This window comes from Octopus bimaculoides, chromosome 4, assembly GCF_046866305.1.
Source record: "Octopus bimaculoides isolate indiv1 chromosome 4, ASM4686630v1, whole genome shotgun sequence".
Classification (NCBI taxonomy): Eukaryota; Metazoa; Mollusca; class Cephalopoda; order Octopoda; family Octopodidae; genus Octopus; species Octopus bimaculoides.
The window spans coordinates 139,178,460-139,195,959 of NC_142931.1; the positions used below are offsets into that span (position 1 = coordinate 139,178,460).

The following is a 17,500-nucleotide window of genomic DNA, read 5'->3' on the forward strand; positions in this document are numbered from 1 at the left end:
TGCCAGATCAGATTGGAGCCTGGTGCAGCCTTCTAGCTTGCCAGCCCTCAGTCAAACCATCCAACCCATGCCAGCATAGAAAATGGACGTTAAACGATGATGGTAATGATGATGATGATGATGATGATGATGATGATGATGATGATGATGATATATACATCATCATCATCATCATCATCATCATCATCGTTTAACGTCCATTTTCCATGCTGGCATGGGTTGGATATATATATATATATACACACTAAACTTACCTGTGGAACCGCTTGTGTAACAGAGGCAAAATAAATTTTCTGGTTTTGGTGGCTGAAAAAAATAATGAGATGAACTTATGAACTTGAAAACTAATTAATTAATGTATTTATACTATCTTAAATAGGTTTCATTTGAGCATTTCAGTTTAACAAAAGTTTCAAAGTAAGTTATTATTTTAGACCTGGCAGAGCCCATGAAATTCTTGGTTTGAACATATCTGATTTCTTTTAAAGATTAGAGAAAATAGGGAAAGATGGAATTGACCCAGCGCTGGATGGGTACTTTATCAACATTGAAAGAATTAAAAGCAAATTTGGCCTTCGTGAGATACAAACTTCAAAGGGCAAACAATCAGAATGAATATCACAAGGCAATATGCTTGACACACAAACACAGTATGGTACGAGTATGAAAGTCAAAAAGAACATTGTGATCATTGAAGTTACAAAGGACTTAACTTCATGGAAGGTTGAGATAAAGTACATGCCTCTGGTGCATCAGCAGAGATAATGGTTGAAGTGATATATTTAATCTTTTCTCTTATCTTTTGTTTCAGTCATTAAACGATGGTCTTGTTTTTTTTTTTGTTTTTTTTCTTTAAGCCTGATACTTATTCTGTCAGCTTCTTTTGCCAAACTGCTAAATTACAAAGATGTAAACATACCAGCAATGGTTGTCAAGTGGTGGTGGAGGACAGTGATCGTTACCAGTGTCACCTTACTGGCTAGTAGAAAATCATTCGAGCGAGCAAGGTTGTTTATGGAAGACCAGCAGTCGCCCATGCATACCAGTCTCCCCTCTCCATGCCACCGATGTTATCCAAGGGAAAGGCAAAGGGGCCGATACAGCTTGGCACCAGCGATGTCGCAACTCATTTCTACAGCTTGCTAGATCAACTGGTTATCAAATAAAGCTCAATATTCTTCAAGCCATCGCTCATCGTCTCTTTTTAACCAAATCCAGTGGCTGGCCTTCTCCACTGTAGTTTGGATATCCGTCATGGTGGTATTTTCTTTACGATGAGTTAGGCCTAACGATAACAACAGTCGTCTCACACTGTGTCCAACAAACCCTCTACATCCAATTTCGATTGGAAAATGCTTATCTTATACTTGTTTCAGATATTGGACTGTGGCCATACTGGGATACTGCCTTCAATTGCTTATCAAACAAATCAACTTGAGTATTTATTTTAAAATCTAATACTCATTATATTGGTCTCTTTTGCTGAACTACTAAGTTACGGTGACTTCAGAAAGCCAACACCAGTTGCATACAAAACACTTCTGCAGCCAAACCAGAACCAGAACAAGAAGTAGAACCAGTTACAATTCCCCCATCATCCACATTTTTGCTACAAATACTGACTTAAAGATATTCTTGATGAACATCAATCGCATCAATCACATTAGTCTAAGATGACTTACAAAGGTTTTGATCAAGGGCCCTTTTTCTCAGCCCTTTTCTTCTGAGTATTTTATAGAAAAATATACATTTTACTCTAAAGTTTAGTTGAAAGAAACCGCTATCATTGAAGTTATATATCTTGCAATAATTAACTGAATTAAGAAATTTTAAATCAGGTTAATGATGAGATCATTAAAAAATCCCCAAACAACCCCAGCTAAATAAAAATAAAAACAGGCAAAAATACAACTGTAATTAACTGTAATACTTACAACTAATTCTTCTAAATTATTTTTACCCATTTCCTGAAAATAATTGAAGTTGAAATAATGAAATATGAAAGACAAAGATATAGAAGTGCATCATCATCGTTTAACGTCCGCTTTCCATGCTAGCATGGGTTGGACGATTTGATTGAGGACTGGTGAAACCGGATGGCAACACCAGGCTCCAATCTAATTTGGCAGAGTTTCTACAGCTGGATGCCCTTCCTAACGCCAATCACTCAGAGAGTGTAGTGGGTGCTTTTACATGCCACCGGCACGAAAACGGCCACGCTCGAAATGGTGTCTTTTATGTGCCAACTGCACATGTATATAAATCCTCATAAAGAGTTATTAGGAAATATAAGGAACTGAGGTCATGCTGGAGCACTGCTTTTAGTTGAGCAAATCGACCTCAGGACTTATTCTTTGTATAACCAAGGTGGTACACTGGCAGAGATGTTAGTATGCAAGACAAAATGAATAGAAGCATTTCATCTGTCTTTATGTTCTGAGTTCACTTGTACAAAGTTCCACAAAGTGGGACTGAACCTAGAACCATTTGGTTGGGAAGCAAACTTCTTACCACACAGATACACCTTCATGGGTGAATTTCTGCTCCATTTCCTAAGTAGGCCTTGAAGATTACATCCTAATTTATGTATTAAGATCATTTGCTGTTTTGTTTTTTCTAATTAGATCAGTTAGCTGATCACTCAATCAACCAAACTGATGTTTGGTGGGTGGAAATAGAAGTCTGGGTAGCTATATACATTTTTGTCTTCAAACATGAATGAAAATATTTCCACTCTCAAATAAGACCATGGAGCAAAATTACACGGTACAATGAATATTTTACACTCAGGTACTCACTCTTGTTTTCGTGGTAGATTTACCTGTATTAAAAATACTAGTGAGTCAACATAAAAGATATTTCTTATGTTCTTGATAGTACTTAATACAAAAAAGTTTTGTTGAAATTGTAAAATCATATAGCATGACGTTTTTTGTCTGATTATCTTAGAAATACAAAATCACTTAAAATATGTCAATATACTTACAAGGTAAATAATACAAAAAATATTTTCAAATATCAAGTAGTTAATTAATAGAGATAAATTTAGCCATACCAAGTAACACATGACTGATTATTTGCTGTTTAGTTATAATTATTTACTTGTTATCTTTACTAGTAGATCGTTACTGTCAGGTAAAACCACTGTCAGGTAGTTTTATTAGTTAACAAGAAAGAACAGTTGCATAAACTGCAATTAGTCACGGCAGTTTAGTTTGCAGCTGTATTTTTCGACAGCTTTATGACACAAAAAACTTTTCAAATTTTGCCCTCTCTAAAATAGAAATATTTGTGGTGAAAGAAGAGCAAAAGAATTTCCTCAGAATGCTGGATCCTATTTTAATGCAATCAAATAACATTCAGATTACTTCGTCAAATGGAATGCTTTTTCATTCATATTGTTTTTGAATTAATTATGAATTATCTCATAACATTGAGATTTTGACGATGTCATTGTTTATTTTTAGAATTATTTTTTAGGGTCAGTGTGAGAGGCCAGATCAGGTCAGACAGAATGGCTTGGTCAGTTATGGCCTGCTTAAATGCTAGAGTGCTAAATCTGAAGAAATATGACATGTATTTCAATGCCCCAAATTTTCAGTTTTCCCCTCAACCAGGTGTAGAAGTCATTAACAATGTATCTGAGCAAGTTTCATTATTTAGTGTCTGCCAGTGTTTGTGTTTCTTTGTCTAAATAAGGAGACAGAAACTCACTCACTCTCTCTCTCTCTCTCTCTCTCTCTCACACACACACACACACACACACACACACACACACAAAGGGCTTCTTTCATTTTTCATCTACCAAATGCACCCACAAGGCTTTGGTCAACCTGAGGTTGTAGATGAAGACACTTTCCCATGTTGTCATGCAATGGGTCTGAACCCGAAACCACGTGGTTGAGAAGCAAACTTCTTAACCCCACAGCCACAGTCTCTTGACTAGTGAAATCTCTTTAACTACTAAATTGTATGATAAAAGCAACAATAACAGCTATGACAAAACAGTAAAGCATTATATGGAAATACATAATTATATAAAAGTCATTCAAAGCTTTTACTTACTTGGACTGCTTCCAGAGAAACTATTTTTATGTTTCTCTCCTTTTCGACATTAGTGAAGTCGTCTCCAGGGTGATCTACAAGAACGATAGTCTTCAAATTCTCATAAGAACTTTTTGTACTGAACAATTTGTCCATTTTACTGACATTGTCACATATTAGAACTTTACTTTCCGCTGAAATAGAATGAAAATCAATATTATTGTTTTGTGGAACTCAATTGTTCTCACTTAATTATTAAACCTACGTATATTTCTAATTATATATTTTGAAAAATATATATTTTTTTTTTTAGCTATGGCTGTGTGGTTAAGCAGCCTGCTTCCCAAGCACATGGTTTCAGGTTCAGTCACACTGTGTGGCACCTTTGGCAAATGTCTTCTACAATGGACCCGAGTGACCTATGCCTTGTGAGTGAATTTGATAGATCGAGCAACCTATGCTTTGTGAGTGAATTTGATAGATGGAAACTGTGTGAAAGCTCATTATATATGTAAAAGGATGATGGATAAAGCTCATTCATGAGTGATAGAGACTCACATGGCTGGTTTCCTGGTGTTCTGTGGCATATACATATCTCCTACTGGACAAAATGCCAAACTGTTGTCGAGTTACTCATTTTTGCCAGCTGAGAGGACTGGAGCAACATGGAGTGAAGTGTTTTGCTCAAGAACACAACACGTTGCCTAGTCCAGGAATTGAAACCACAATCTTACGATCATGAATCCAACACTCTAAACACTATGCTACATGTTTCCACTGTCATATACATCACACATCCTATCCCTACTTAACAAAAGGGACACACCTAAAAATGTACACCTGCTTACAAAGTTCTACATACATGAATAAATTCTAAACAATGACATAACCACAAATTTAATCAATAAAAATTTTTCCAAAACACTACTCCATAACAAAATACCCCAAAACATTAATTACCACTCCACTTAAATCCATGCACCCAATGAAGATGTTAATCCAAGAGAAACTATACAAAGCTAAGATTAACTTCAATGCATCACAATCTGAGGATGGCTTAATTGGTTGAAACTTTGAGGCCACTGTCAATAATATTCTTATTTAAAGATCACCAGTGCTTTTTGGGTGTTAGGGGATGAAATGTGGGTAGGTGGTGGGGGAAGAGGTTGATGTGAAAGTGTCCCTCATGGACAAGCATTACATCCCCAATTCTATTCAACCACCAGAATAACTTGGCACATATGAAAGAAAAGCTTTGTGTTACTCAGAATGTATCAAATTAGGGTTAGCGAAAATTCTAAAACCAAACATGGATGTTTGTTCTCTATTCCTTTATTTGTTTCAGTCATTTGACTGCGGCCATGCTGGAGCACCGCCTTTAGTCAAGCAAATCAACCAAAGGACTTATTCTTCGTAAGCCTAGTACTTATTCTATCGGTCTCTTTTGCCGAACTGCTAAGTTACGGGGGCGTAAACACACCAGCATCGGTTGTCAAGCGATGTTGGGGGACAAATACAGACACACAAACACACACACACACACGTACATATATACACATATATACGACAGGCTTCTTTCAGTTTCCATCTACCAAATCCACTTACAAGGCTTTGGTTGACCCACGGCTATAGAAGAAGACACTTGCCCAAGGTGCCACACAGTGGGACTGAACCCGGAACCATGTGGTTGGTAAGCAAGCTACTTACCACACAGTCACTTCTGAAAATACTTTGAACAAACAAAAGATAACAGTAGATTTGTTGCTCAGATTTTTACATTAACATTTGAAAGAACTTTTAATACCAATTTAAAAGCTGCCTGTTATTATGTTCTACAGGTTGTCCACAAAGTCTGGGTACAAGGGGATTAACACATACTTTAAGAAATTATTATTTCTTATATTTAATTGTTTATGTTATCATCATCATCATCATCATCGTTTAACGTCCGCTTTCCATGCTAGCATGGGTTGGACGATTTGACTGAGGACTGGTAAAACCGGATGGCAACACCAGGCTCCAATCTAATTTGGCAGAGTTTCTATAGCTAGATGCCCTTCCTAACGCCAACCACTCAGAGAGTGTAGTGGGTGCTTTTACGTGTCACCCGCACGAAAACGGCCACGCTCGAAATGGTGTCTTTTATGTGCCACCCGCATAAGAGCCAGTCCAGGGGCACTGGCAACGATCTCGCTCGAAAACCCTACAAGGCCAGTCAGGCGGTACTGGCAACGGTCACGCTCAGGATGGTACATCTTATGTGCCACCCGCACAAGAGCCAGTCCAGGAGCCCTGGCAACGATCTCACTTGGCTTGCTGGGTCTTCTCACGCACAGCAAACCCACATGGGGATTAACACATACTTTAAGAAATTATTATTTCTTATATTTAATTGTTTATGCTATGATTTTATTTGCTCCAGGTACCCACATGGGGATTAACACATACTTTAAGAAATTATTATTTCTTATATTTAATTGTTTATGCTATGATTTTATTTGCTCCAGGTACCCACATGGGGATTAACACATACTTTAAGAAATTATTATTTCTTATATTTAATTGTTTATGCTATGATTTTATTTTCTCCATGTACCCACATGGGGATTAACACATACTTTAAGAAATTATTATTTCTTATATTTAATTGTTTATGCTATGATTTTATTTACTCCATGTACCCACATGGGGATTAACACATACTTTAAGAAATTATTATTTCTTATATTTAATTGTTTATGCTATGATTTTATTTACTCCATGTACCCACATGGGGATTAACACATACTTTAAGAAATTATTATTTCTTATATTTAATTGTTTATGTTATGATTTTATTTACTCCATGTACCCAGACTTTGTGGACACCCTGTATAATATGCTTTCTATATACTTTGATTTTCTCAAGATCTATTCAGAACCATCTGAATCACATGATATAGAAATAAAAAAAAAGACAATCACACCTAACTGCAATGCAAACACATAAATATCCAAACATACACATATACATACACGCATGTATACATACAAACACACACTTTATATCAAATTCAGAATAAAGGAATCAGCAGAGACTTTGTTCGATGACGTAGGATGAAGCTTCAGCACTTATTGTGTCATAGAGCCCTGCAAGAGCCACTGTGTACATCGCACAAGCCAGGTCAATGAGTGTCCACTGAAAGCAGAAATAAACAGGTTCAAATATTATCAGATGAAATAAAATCATAAACAGAATATATTGTGTGTTTATTTTATTCACTAGACAATAGACTCAAGAATGACATGATCATGTTGTGTTTGAAGGCAAGTTTTTATATAAACTATAAACATACGCAAAGAAAGAGAAAGAAGGTATTAAATATATTGAGGTTTACATCTACCAGCCGTAGAAATATTTGCATATGAATGTCTTCAACAAAAAATAGTCACATGGGAATTAAATGTGGAAACATGACAGAAAATAGAAAATAGAAAAAAAAAAACCCCACCAAATGTGTCCTACTTTTTAAGTTTAGAAATTTTGTTAAAGACAGAACAGGATGAGGTTTGATAAACTGTCGTTAAGTTTAGTTTAGAATAAATAGTTAATTAGTTTAAAAAAATAAGAAATCTAAGCATAACAAATATGGAATCATCATCATCACCATCATCATCATCATCATCATCATCCTCATCATCATCATCACCATCATCATCATCATCATCATCATCATCACCATCATCATCACCATCACCACCACCACCACCACCACCATCATCATCATCATCACCATCATCATCACCATCACCACCACCACCATCTTCATCATCATCATCGTCATCATCATCATCATCATCATCATCATCATCACTGCCGCCGCCACCACCATCACCATCATCATTATCATTACCATCTAAAATCCATGTTCGTGCTGGCATGGGTTCAACACGATTTGACCGACCTGAGGGCAGTGTTGGTCTCCATTGCTTTCGCATGGTTTCTCTGGCTGGATGCCCTTCCCTAACTCCAACCACTTTACTGAACGTACTGGCTGCTTCTTTCTGTGACACCAGCACTTGAGGGTCATCAAGTAGCAGGCAAAATAAGACCCCACTTCACAAAATAGGGGAGCAGTATTTAGCAGGGTGACATTGTACAAGATGTAGAGAGGCTAAAGTAGGAAAACAGGACAAGAGCATATACTTCGTTGTAGAGGAGATACATGGATGCATCATCATCCACATCATCATCATCATCATCATCATTTAAGGTCTGTTTTCCATGCTGGTATGGGTTGGACGGTTTGACAGGAATTGCCCAGACTCAATGTATGCTTTGACATGGTTTCTATGGCTGGATGCCCTTCCTAACACCAACTACTTTACTGAGTGTACTGGGTGCTTTTATGCAGCACTGACATGAGTGCATTTACATGCCACTGGTAGGGGTGCTTTTTATGTGGCACCAGCACCTGAGAGCCCACAAGATTAGGGATGCTCAGTGGAGGAGGGATGCAGGACACATGCCTGTATGTAAGGACAACCATGCTTTTGTTTAGCTTGATGTGTCTTGTCAAGCACAGCAAACCACCAGGAGTTTCACTCCCCTGCCATCCCCTCCATGTGTTCCCTACCCTTGAGGTACAAGAAGGTGCATAGTGGAAGAATAAGGGAGGATGGTTCAGAGAACTGAAGATGGCTAGGTGGGGAGGTAGAGGGATGAAATAAAGTGTGGGGTAGACAAGAAGTGCAGTGACAGAGTTCATGTGTACATAGGGATAGATATAGGGATAGATATAATCTTTTTTACTCCAAGCACAAGGCCAGAAATTTTTGGGGAGGGGACCAGTCAATTAGATCGACCCCAGTATGCAACTGGTACTTAATTTATCAACCCCGAAAGGATGAAAGGCAAAGTCGACCTCAGCGAAATTTGAACTCAGAACGTAAAGACAGACAAAATACCGCTAAGCATTCTGCCCAGCATGCTAACGTTTCGGCCAGCTTGCTGCCTTCTAGGGATAGATATAATGTGTTACAAAAAAGGGCATCAGTAGCAAAGGTGAGAGAGTAAAAATGACTAATTACCTCGATTCTGTTTTTGCAGTATATACTGATGATTTCTTCTACTCCGGCTTTCACTCCTAACTGCAGCAGCCCACTTCCGATTTCATGGGCTCTGTCATAAGCCTGGAGGATATTGGAGAGAGAAAGAAAGAAGAAAGAATGAAATGGCTGAAACTCTTGTTAGTTTCACTCGCATTATGAAAGGTTTATAGAAGTAGAAGGAGGAGGAGGAGGAGGAGGAGGAGGAGGTGGTGGAGGAGAAGAATGGTGTTAGGAAAGTAAGTAGAAGGAGGAGAGAGAGTTTGATTAGAAGAAGAAAGAGGAGGAAGGAGAAGATGAAGGGTGTTAGAAAAGTAAGTAGAAGGAGAGACAGTTTAATTGGAAGAAGTAGGAGAAAGAGGAGGCGGAGGAGAAGGGTATTAGAAAAGAAAATTGGAGAAACAGTTTGAATAGAAGGAAGAGGAAGAGGAAAAGGAGAAGAAGTAGGAGGAGGAGATGAAGGGGTTAGAAAAGTAAGTAGATGGAGGAGAGAAAGTTTGATTAGAAGAAGGAGGAGGAGAAGGAGGAAGAGGAGAAGAAGAAGGAGGAGGAGGAGGAGGAGGAGAAGAAGGGTGTTAGAAAATAAGTAGAAGGAGGAGCGACAGTTTGATTAGAAGGAGGAGGAGGAGGAAGAGGAGAAGAAGGAAAAGAAGAAGGAGGAGGAGGAGAAGAAGAAGAGGAAGAAGAAGGAGAAGGAGAAGAAGAAGAAGAAGAAGAAGAACGAGAAGAAGAAGAAGAAGAAGAAGAAATATGTATGATTCTATTATATCAATAATTTGAGTAAATCATTTCATAATCATGTTTCTTTTTTTTCGAGAAAAAATAATGGTAAAGCATAAAAGTGCCTCCTACCTCTTGATAAGTTATCCATTCATATGCGCCATTTGGACCACTTCGTTTGCCCAGGAATGGTTTATTACCTGAAGAATATATTTATTGGAGATGTAGAGAAGATTTAAATACCTCATGTGCTGCAACTCATGTCCCAATTGGGCCAGGTCCCAATTTGAGGACAGTTTCCTTCCTTCCTCCCTCCCTTCCCTCCTTCCTTCCTTCTTGTCTTCCTTTCTTCTCAAAGGTCTCAGAGGCCACGAAAAGTAACATGGTCACTGGTCTTTCATTCTGATTAAAATAAGCAAAACTACTGCGTTCGCCAACCATTTACCTTTGGTGAACGTTCGTATTGAGAGATGCAACAACCACTCAATGGTTCTCTGTTGACAATGGTAGAAGTGACAAGAGCTCATTGTGCATTTTGCATTTGTAGTGTTCCAGTGAAGGCACGTGGCTTAATGCTTAGTGCGTTTGGCTCATGATCGTAAGGTTGTGAGTTCGATTCCCGGCAGCGCGTCGTGTCATTGAGTATGACACTTTATTTCCAGTTGCTCCAGTCCAACCAGCTGGCAAAAACGAGCTATTCCTGTAATTCAAAGGGCCAGCCTTTTCACATACTGTGTCACGCTGAATCTCCCCGAGAACTACGTTAAGGGTACATATGTTCGTGGAGTACTCAGCCACTTGTACGTTAATTTCATGAGCAGGTTATTCCGTTGATCGGATCAACTAGAACCCTTATCGTTGTAAGCGATGGAGTGCCAGTTTCTTTTTTAATTTTTATATATTGTTCCTACTGGAGTTTCGATCCTAATACTGAACTAGCTGAGAAAGGCTTTTCTACCACGAGAAAACAGGGATTACCACAGCTTTGAGTATTTGCTATATCAGCTCTTTGAATATTCGGTATCGTAGCTCAGGCTGTGATGACATTTCATTAACATTCAAATGTCATCACAGTTTGAATGCTAATGAAATGTTCACTCGTTGTTCTCCTAATTAATGACACTATGACAAGGTGGTTGGTTAGTCAGTTGTCTCTTTGTTATTTTATTTTTACTGTGTAAATTTCTCAGTGAAAACGTCACACATGGATCAAAGTTTTATTGCCGTTTCTCTCTTTTCTTTACTGAATGATGACCGAATCGATAATGCACCGTTGGTTTCCGGTACAAAAACACGTGTACCGTTAATATAATTCACAAGCTAAATCAGTATGAGACAGTGATATGATAAAACTGGACCTTCAAATTACAGGTGTACCAATTTTCCTCATAAGACTTCAGTCAACTGAAGTTCAAAACACTTCTCAGAAATGCCACCCACTGGGGTTGAACTCAAGATTTAGTGAATTTCTAGAAAGTAGTCAGAGGAAGAAAAGAAATTTCCCGTCTCCTGATGAAGGACTTTGAGCAAAACGTTAGAATTCTCATCATCCCACAGGTTTCGTAGTGATCCAAACATGCGAACTTCATTAAAGATGTAGGAAGTTTGCTAAATTTTTCATTTTGGCACAAGATCAGCAATTTTCGTGGCTAATCGATTATATGCGCCCCAGTATTTGACTGGCATTTGTTTTATTGACTCCGAAAGGATAAAAAGTAAAATCGTCTTCTCTGGCATTTAAATTCAGAACTAGAAGAAAAAAAAAAACCCATGAAGCAGTTTGTCCTGCATGCTAACGATTCTGCAGGCTTGTCGCTATATGGTACTTCTTACATTACTCTTTTTTACTTGTTTCAGTCACTTGACTGCGGCCATGCTGGAACACCGCCTTTAGTCGAGCAAATCGACCCCAGGACTTATTCTTTGTAAGCCTAGTACTTATTCTATCGGTCTCTCTTGCCGAACCGCTAATTTACGGGGTCGTAAACACATCAGCATCGGTTGTCAAGCGATGTTAGGAGGACAAACACAGACACACACACACACACACACACACACACACATATATATATATGTTCCTCCTATTCTGTTAGCATTATCCTGCGTTTGAGAATAAACTATTTCCTTAACTATATATATATATATATATATATATATATATATATATATATATATATGGGAGAATGTACGAACAAACAACAACAGACGAGGACAGGTGGTGTAAATAACAAAAGGATGTATTAGTATGACGCTCGGGAATATGGAAAGTCTTTGACGTTTCGAGCTACGCTCTTCAACAGAAAGAATACGTAGACAAAGAGAAAAACACGGAGAAAAAAAATTGAATAGTGTTCAGTCAACGGTCAATCATAATAATGGCTGACCGGAAGTTAGAAATTCTTTTTTCAGGAGCGCTAAGAAAAGGGGGAGATAACAAACGGTGATCGAAGAACGAGGGGCTGTGTGTGTGGGAGATAGAATGCTGGTGATCTTGACGTATGTAGTGTGAAAATGGGGAAGGGAGAAAGGAGTTGGTCAGTTGTAGTGTGTGCGTGGTGTGATGCGAGGGTATTGGTGTGATGTGATGTGAGGGTGTTGGGAGGTGGGGAAGGCATGGGTGGAGTGTGGGTTAGGCTGAGGGTGGGGTAGAGGTAGGGGTATGTGGGTAGGGGGTGGGTGGTGGGTGTAAGGAATTGGATGGTGTGGAGTGGGAAGGTAGAGTAGGAGTGTGTTGGGGTGTGGTGGGATGAGCTTATGAGGGGGTGTTGACGATGAAGATATATATATGACGGATTTCTTTCAGTTTCCACCTATCAAATTCACTCTAAGGTTTTGGTCCCCCGAGGCTATTGTAGAAGATACTTGCCCAAGGTACCATGCGGCGGGCCTGAACCCGGAACCATGTCGTTTGGAAGCAATCTTCTTATCACAGTCACACCTGCGCCTAAAATCATTATATTGTAAAAAGTAAAGCTCTTAACAGAGATCCGTAAGACTAAAACATTCATCTTATAATTGAATGTTCATCGTTTGTTACAGCCATTCATTTCTAGTTGTTTAATGATTGTTTGAAACATTTCAGTGATATCTTTATTTCTCAATTTTGACATGATATAACAAGCAAAACAAAGCGAAATGGAGTTATGGGCGATAGTAATAACTATAAAGATACTACTTACGAGATATTTCCAACCCCCTCAAAAAACATTCATGCGTTGTAGAAAAGTTCTCTTCAACAGCATCAAACAGATTGTCAGGGTTTTCTAGTAGCGTGGATCGATATATTCCATCCTGAAAGCAAAAAGGCAAAATTATTGATATTTAAAGACTGTTTACATTAAACGTATTCGTATGCAAAACATTGTAAATTTCAATACTGGATCTGAATTCTGTTGAAAATCTGTAGCGATAAACTTAAAAATGAAAATATCGCACTGGTTACACCAAAAGTAAGACACAATATATATATATATATATATATATATATATATATATATATATATATATATATATATATATATGTGTGTGTGTGTGTGTGTGTGTGTGTGTGTGTGTGTGTGTGTGTGTGTGCGTGCGTTTGTGTGTGTGTGTGTGTGTGTATGGCAATAAGAAAATGGAGGGGATCAAGAGGTGGTATTCATCAACTTTGTTAAAAAGTTGATGACCCCCCTCCATTTTCTTATTGCTGTATAAATTAAGGGTAAAACAACTTTTTACCCTCATCCATTTATTACATTCAATAGTGTAATTGCCATGCAATGAAAAAACACTTGTGTATTAATATTTGGGTATTCTACCAGCAGTATATTGGATAGATATTATCCCTTAGTTGGTTGGATTCACAACCTCTAACTCTCTTGGAATTATATATATATATATATATATATATATATATATATATATCAAGGGAGATCGGACAAAAACGATCTTTCTCCAGCATGCTTGAAGTGCTGATGCCTAAAAAACTACTAAAATGCACAACAACGCTATCATTTATTATTATTATTATTATTATTATTATTATTATTATTATTATTATTATTATTATTATTTATTTTTATTTTTGTTAGAAGTATTCTTTTCAACTGTCTACAAGCACAGCCATGCTGAAATAATTAATGCATTCTTCCAGGAGTGAATAAAAAATTCTCAAACTTGAGGGGATGGGCCCCTTAGATACTAACATGGGCCCCCATATATGGATTCTAATGGCGCAGGGGCCCACTTGCCATCGGGCAAGCTGGCAACCTGGCCAGTCCGCCTCTGAGCTCATTAATACATCACATGGTAGAAATAAGATTATTAATCTCAGCCAAAGTTAATTTATTGAAACGTGAATAGTTGACATAAAAATAGAAAATAGCATAATGAATAGTAGAATGCATATTGTTTTATATAATTAACCACCTTACGATTATGTAAATGCTCCAACATAAAAACATTTTCTCATAATACTAGAAATAGATTATACAGCGACTGATATATGTGAAAAATACCCCAGGGTAAAAATTTGTATTTAAAATACAATAAAAACAAATCAACGGCAGAAATTGCTTCCTTTAAATAAAGGAAAAAGATAAAAGTTTGAAAGGAGATGTTGAAAAGCATAAAGTATTATTTTCTCACTCGAGCTGGATTTTTGGGAGATTGCAAATTTAGAATAAAATCACTTCTTCTCATTGTGTGTGTGTGTGTGTGTGTGTGTGTGTGTGTGTGTGTGTGTAAAATTATAAAAAATAGTAATAAAAATATGCTGTCGAAATAGAGAAAATATGAAAAAAATGTGGTTAAGATGGTAGCCGAATAAAATTAGGCCAAGTAAAGTACTAAGTGACTCACGAAGGAAATAACGATGTGGAGGCTGTGTTGATGAATTGAGAACCTTTTACACTAGTCAGGAGGTAAATTAAGAATGTGAAATGTTTAATGAATGGAATAACGGAAACAGTGATGCAAAAACACTATAATATATACGTGGGTTTATGAATCTGAGTGCAAAGTGTTGCGGTCGGTAAATCTATTCAAATAAGGTTTCATCTGCACCATCGATTTTTATAAGCCTTGACAGCAGCAAGCAAATTTTTTGTTTTGATATATTTTGTTGCTGAAGAAAAATACAATACCGTATTATTTTAAATGATGTATACATTCTTGAGCCAAAGCATATGAACAGAATAATAATCCATGCAAACTTTGCACTACAGAAAATAACCACATAAATTTTACTAAAACCTCATTACACAACTACCACAAGACTATCAAACTCGCTTGCTGTGCAGCATTGGGGTCACGTTTATAGAATTGATTTGCTTTTTTCAAGAAGTTGCATAAATACGACTAACTATAACTAATCAGCGTACTTTATTAATCCTCTCAAATGTATAATGGGAAACGTTTTTTTAAACTTCAGTCCTGAGTTATTTCGAAAACATGCAAACTTAATCTTAATATATATATAATCATACAACGAACCGCCACTTACTAGAATTACTGACTTGGTGCCAAAATTTGAAACCATTATTTTATATTCAATTATATTAATGCATTGCCTTTCTCTTGGGTAACACTGGTAGTGTGGAGAGGGGAGGTCTGTATGCATGGGCGACTGCTGGTCTTCCATAAACAACCTTGCCCAGACTTGTGCCTGGGAGGGTAACTTTCTTGGTGCAATCCCATGGTCAGTCATGACCGAAGGGGGTTTCAACGTATTAGTGCAATGTATTGTGATATTATTATCAGGTCTGCAAGGGTGGTACAAATGGTAACACACTGAGCAGTAATGAATTTCGTTAATTAATTCAAATTACACCAGTCAACTTTAGCATTGCATTTTACCCCACGAAATATTTACTATATTCAATTCAATATACTACAGCTGCTCCAACACATCATTTGTGTGTGTTGGTACAAATTATATTATGAAATAGAAATTTATAGGCGTAGGAGTGGCTGTGTAGGAAGTAGCTTGCTTACGAACCACATGGTTCCGGGTTCAGTCCCACTGCGTGGCACCTTAGGCAACTGCCTTCTACTATAACCTCGAGCCGACCAAGGCCTTGTGAGTGGATTTGGTAGACGGAAACTGAAAGAAGCCCGTCGTATATATGTATATATATGTAAATGTGTATGTGTGTGTATATGTTGTGTGTCTGCTAGCGTGTTTGTGCATCAACGGTGATAAATCTACCACTATGGCCTCCGCATGAATCTTTTCATGGATCTGTCTGTCAATGTTTTTTTTTTTTTATTACCCTGCGTGCGTAAGTGAAAGCAGGGTATTGTAGTCGCTCGTCTTCGTTTGTCTGTGTGTTTGCAAAATTACTGGAAAACAGCTGAACGGATTTTCGCCAAATTTGGCAGAAATACTCATTGGGTGAGTGGCTTGAAATGATGAAAATTTCGTTTGATTATCTTTAAACATATGTAAATACATACATAGATATGCGACTGTATGTATGTGTGTGTGTGTGTATGTGTGTGCAGTGATAAATTCGACAGTTTCGTTTATTTGCGACTTGACTTCTTAATTTGACCGGAGTATAAATACCTATAATGGCGATATTTAATTCTTTTTTTAATCGAACTTTAAAATTTCCCGATAAGCAAGTGGCCATATTATTTATATCCTACAACGAACTACAGTACGTTTGATTCACCTGCCATCATTGAAAGAGTTTGCAAACACTTCTCAAATTCTGTGCAATATTTTCTATAACTGTTTCATTTTGTTCACTTTCATTTTCATATGAATCGACCCTCGTCTGCGTGTGTATAGATCATGGTGTACCTATGCGCGTCGGGTGTGTGTGTAGACACGTGTGTGTGTGCGTAGACACGTGTGGGTCTGTGTACTCGAGGGTTTCGTTTATTTACGAGTTGATTACTTAATTTCACCGGAGTATAAATACCTGTAATGGTGATATCAAAACAAAAAAAAACAAAACAAAAAAAGCTAAAAAAAAAATAATCGAATTTACAATTTTCCCGATAAGCAAGTGGACATATTATTTATATCCTACAATGAACTACAGTACGTTTGATCCACCTGTCATCATTAAAAGACGTTGAAAACACTTCTCAAATTCTCTGCAATAATCCTCCTTTAGTGAAACACTTACAAAGCTGAATTCAGTTCAATTAAAAAGTATGAGTAAGCAACACATTGTAAACCACACTATAATTTGCGAAAAAAATTACCTGAGCGCAGGGTAGCATCGCCCCTCCGACACCTTTTATGTTTTCATTTAATTTGATTCAATTACCATTTTAACAGATATCATTTACATGATATCTGTTTAAGCTTCATTCGAACTCGACAGGTTCGGTATGTAATTATCGATTTTTACTTAGTAAAATAAACATCTTCACGATAAACACATGCATGTACAGACATACGCGTATAAATATGCCATTAAAAAAAAGTAGTTTTATACCTGACATTTCAATTACGTGAAGAATTAGATAATGGTACATACCTCAGTGACTACTGCTTGATTGTTGATGTCAATATGATTCATGGTTGTTTCCTTTTTTATCTATTGTACACGAATAACGACCGCTATGATATGTATTAGTATTATAGCAACTGCAAAAGAAATTGTTTGACGATTACATACATAAAAACACGAACATATTTCTATATAAATAT

The 17,500-nt window shown here is 37.2% G+C and overlaps 1 protein-coding gene across 4 annotated transcripts in view; it reads right to left on the minus strand.

The window, feature by feature from the left end:
• The window catches only part of LOC106876986 (long-chain-fatty-acid--CoA ligase 5), a 62,343-nt gene that overhangs the window by 24,898 nt on the left and 19,945 nt on the right, over positions 1–17,500 (minus strand). For all 4 annotated transcript variants that reach the window (XM_014925760.3, XM_089351569.1, XM_089351568.1 and 1 more), the window contains 8 exons: positions 17,328–17,437; positions 13,032–13,143; positions 9,985–10,052; positions 9,115–9,216; positions 7,123–7,222; positions 4,066–4,238; positions 1,935–1,967; positions 255–306 (listed from right to left, as the gene is read on the minus strand). In XM_014925760.3, the coding sequence (XP_014781246.1) occupies positions 255–306; positions 1,935–1,967; positions 4,066–4,238; positions 7,123–7,222; positions 9,115–9,216; positions 9,985–10,052; positions 13,032–13,143; positions 17,328–17,369 (682 nt within the window). In that variant the 5' untranslated portion in view covers positions 17,370–17,437. The remainder of the gene's footprint in view (positions 1–254; positions 307–1,934; positions 1,968–4,065; positions 4,239–7,122; positions 7,223–9,114; positions 9,217–9,984; positions 10,053–13,031; positions 13,144–17,327; positions 17,438–17,500) is intronic.